At 49.2% G+C, this 3,187-nt stretch overlaps 1 protein-coding gene across 1 annotated transcript; it reads left to right on the forward strand.

The window, feature by feature from the left end:
• The first annotated feature begins 834 nt into the window (after nucleotides 1-834).
• Nucleotides 835-1,863, forward strand: LOC118843029 (beta-1,3-galactosyltransferase 2-like). The gene has a single exon (XM_036750411.1). It carries the CDS (start codon nucleotides 835-837, stop codon nucleotides 1,861-1,863), a length of 1,029 nt encoding a protein of 342 aa, XP_036606306.1.
• The last annotated feature ends 1,324 nt before the right edge of the window (nucleotides 1,864-3,187 follow it).

The raw sequence follows: 3,187 nt of genomic DNA on the forward strand, positions 1-3,187 counted from the left end.
TCGCCCTGGGAAGGGAAACTGGCACTTTGGAACTGGGGTCAGGGCAGGGAAGAGTACAAAGAGTTTTTTTTAGGATAGACTTTGGACTTTTTAGGGCCAGAATTCTGGGTTCAGATTCTGTCTCCTAGGAGAGAACCCATTTCCCTGTGGCTCTGGGGCTGGGGCTCTGGCTGGGACTGGGAGGGAAGGATCAGCTCATCAGATGAGGAAGAATTCAGGAAGACAGTACTCCTTCTAGGAAACCAAGACAAATTCCACCCGTAATTTCTATTCTTCACAACACGGTTCCCAGTATAAGGGAACAAGTAAAGGCCCTCCCTCCACCTGCCCAACAGCTTTGGCATGACCAGCTGTGACAAGCCTCCAATTGCTCCCCATAGACACTCTGGATTTCTTTTGACCCTCAGTCCTTTTCTCTCACAAAATAACAGTTGTGGGGTAGAGGAAATCTCGGACAAAATCCATTTCACAGCTTCATTTCATAGATAGGGAAATCTAAAGCCCCAAGAGGGAAAATTATTTCATTAAGGCCATATAATGAGTCAATGGCACCTCTGGGACTGGGACCCAAGACTCTCTTGCCTCCACAATGCAGGATCCTCAACCCTACTTACCTGTCCCTCTCTCTGCTAACTCAGCCAAATTGGTGGCTGGCCTGGCACAAAGTGTAGGTAGGGGACCCTGCTTCCCTTCTCTCCTGTATTTTAGTGCTACCAGATCTACAAATCCAGGTCCAGAAAACAGCTTGCTTAAAGATGCATGGAGATCAGGGCAGGTATAAGTGCCCATCACTGACCAGGCTTCTTGTTCCTCTCTGCCCAGGACATTGGTACCATGAGGTTATTAAGGCGACGGCTAGTGCTCGGGGCTCTGCTGGGCACAGTTTTCTTGGGGCTACTAGTGCTGCTGGTAGGTCAGCTGCTAGAATCCTGGACATCTTCAATGAATCTGAGGCCTCCATCCCCAAGGATCTCTTTGAGGAAGTTTGAGTGGCAGACTCGGACACCACACCCCTTGGACCCGAATTATCCTTATCCCTACCCCTTCCTGATCAACCATCCTGACAAATGTAAAGGTCCCAAAGGTGCCCCTTTCTTGCTCATGCTGGTGATGACCCAGCCCCAGGAGGTGGGGGTACGCCATATCATCCGGGAAACATGGGGCAATGAGACATTGGTGCCTAATGTGGTCATCTGCCGCCTCTTTGTTCTTGGCCTGCCCCAACCCCTCTTTGCTAAAGAAGTTCAGGCCCTCCTGGAGGAGGAGGACAGGGAGCATGGGGATCTCCTCCAGGTGGGCTTCCTGGATACATACCGCAACTTGACTCTCAAGGTCCTCATGGGACTGGAATGGATGGCCCAGTACTGTCCCACTGCCCACTATGTGCTCAAGGTGGACAATGATGTCTTCCTAAACCCCAGCTTCCTGGTTCGTCAGGTGCTACATCCTGAGCGACCTACACGACCAAACTTTATCACAGGTTACATCTACCTTGACTCAGAGCCCCAGCGGAGCTTGGATGACAAGTGGTACATTCCCCCTGAGCTGTACCCCCAAGACAAGTACCCTGTGTACTGTGCCGGCCCAGGTTACGTGCTGTCTGTCTCCCTGGCCATTAGGGTCTTGGCTATGGCCCAGAGAGTCAAGGCCATCTACTTGGAGGATGTGTTTATTGGATTGTGCATCCAAGAGCTGGGGATAAAACCAACACCTGCCCCCCCTGATGCCTTCTTGATCATCCGGCAGGAGTATGAACATTGTGCCTTCCATCAACTCGCCCTGGTTCACCATTTCAAGCCCCAGGAGCTGATGCAGTTATGGCCAGACTTCCAGACAGTCAATGACACTTGTCCCATGGAGTGAGGGACTGACATGGACTCCCTTCCCCCTCACCCTGGTCAGACAGAGACAATAGTCACTGGCCCTGACCCTGAACATGTTCCAGAATTTGCCTTCGTTGCATGTAAGACCCTGGATCCCCTGGATTTGAGTACCACTTTAGACCCTCCCCCTAGTCGTGCTCACTTGGCATTCTCAGAGCCTACTTGGGTCCCTTGAGGGGGAAGCTCAGCGTTGTACTTTGAGATGCCCTGACTCTTAAAGTGAGCGCCCTAGACAAGGTGATCCAAGGTACTCTGTGTGTCTGTATCCGTAGCTTACAAGGACCGTGGCTTATAAGGCCCCTCCAATTACCTTGATTAGTCAATCAAAGGACACGATTCAAATCAAAGGTATTTAATGATATAGAATAGTAAAAAACTAGCAATAAAAAAATTTCCCCCAAACCCCTGATACTCATAAGGAACAAGTGTGGAAAGGCAGACACATAGGGAAGATGTGGTCAAGGCACGTGCGTGGAAGGGCAATTCATCTCTTTAGTGTGACAGGGCTAACGATTTCTCTGATGATATCATTGGGCTGCTTCCGTTGGGTCGGCTCCATGCTGCGCATGGAAAGTCTCAGCTGTGCGTTGCTCCTGGCTGATCTCAAATGGCTACTTTCCATGGAGTTCTCGTGGTCTCAAGGTCCCAGCTTGTTGCTGCTAGGCATGATTCCATTGGGCATGAGATTGTGGAGTTTCTGACTTTATCTGAAATTCTCAGCTTTAGAGGAGACTGGGTAGAGTCTGCTATTATCTGATACTTCTCTTTTAGCGGAAGACTCCAGCCCTAACACATCCAGTCATTAGACTAGAGAAACAAAGTCCTAACAGTTTTTTCCCTTCAGGAAGGTCTAGCAGTTTCTCAGAGACTTAGCTAGGATGGTCATTTCCTCTCCAGAAGGAGAGTACTTGCCCCAGGCATTAAACTCTTTGAAACCCAGAGCAGTCCCAAATAATTAGTGCCCTCAGGCTGAAATCTGCTTTGTGAACTGTATATCCTGGTCACTGAGGTCTGCAACTCTATTAGAAACTTCACACTAGCCTAGGGTCAAAAAAAAAGTGTTTGTGGCTCCCTAACGAATTTCCAATTATTTAATTATACTGTCTGTTTTAAAGGCTGCCTTCCCAACAAACTGCCAAGGGCTCTAAGAGGGTAGGGTCCCCTGGTCCTCAATTCGAAAATGTCTTCGTCCTTTCATGCAAATAAGTGGGAGGGAGAAAGACAGGAACAAAATTTTCAGCTCCAAGGTTCAGGCCATTGTCTCTCTCCTGCCTGGTTTCATTCCTGGCCTCTTATGTGTATAT

Source organism: Trichosurus vulpecula, chromosome 1 (assembly GCF_011100635.1).
Source record: "Trichosurus vulpecula isolate mTriVul1 chromosome 1, mTriVul1.pri, whole genome shotgun sequence".
Taxonomy (NCBI): domain Eukaryota; kingdom Metazoa; phylum Chordata; class Mammalia; order Diprotodontia; family Phalangeridae; genus Trichosurus; species Trichosurus vulpecula.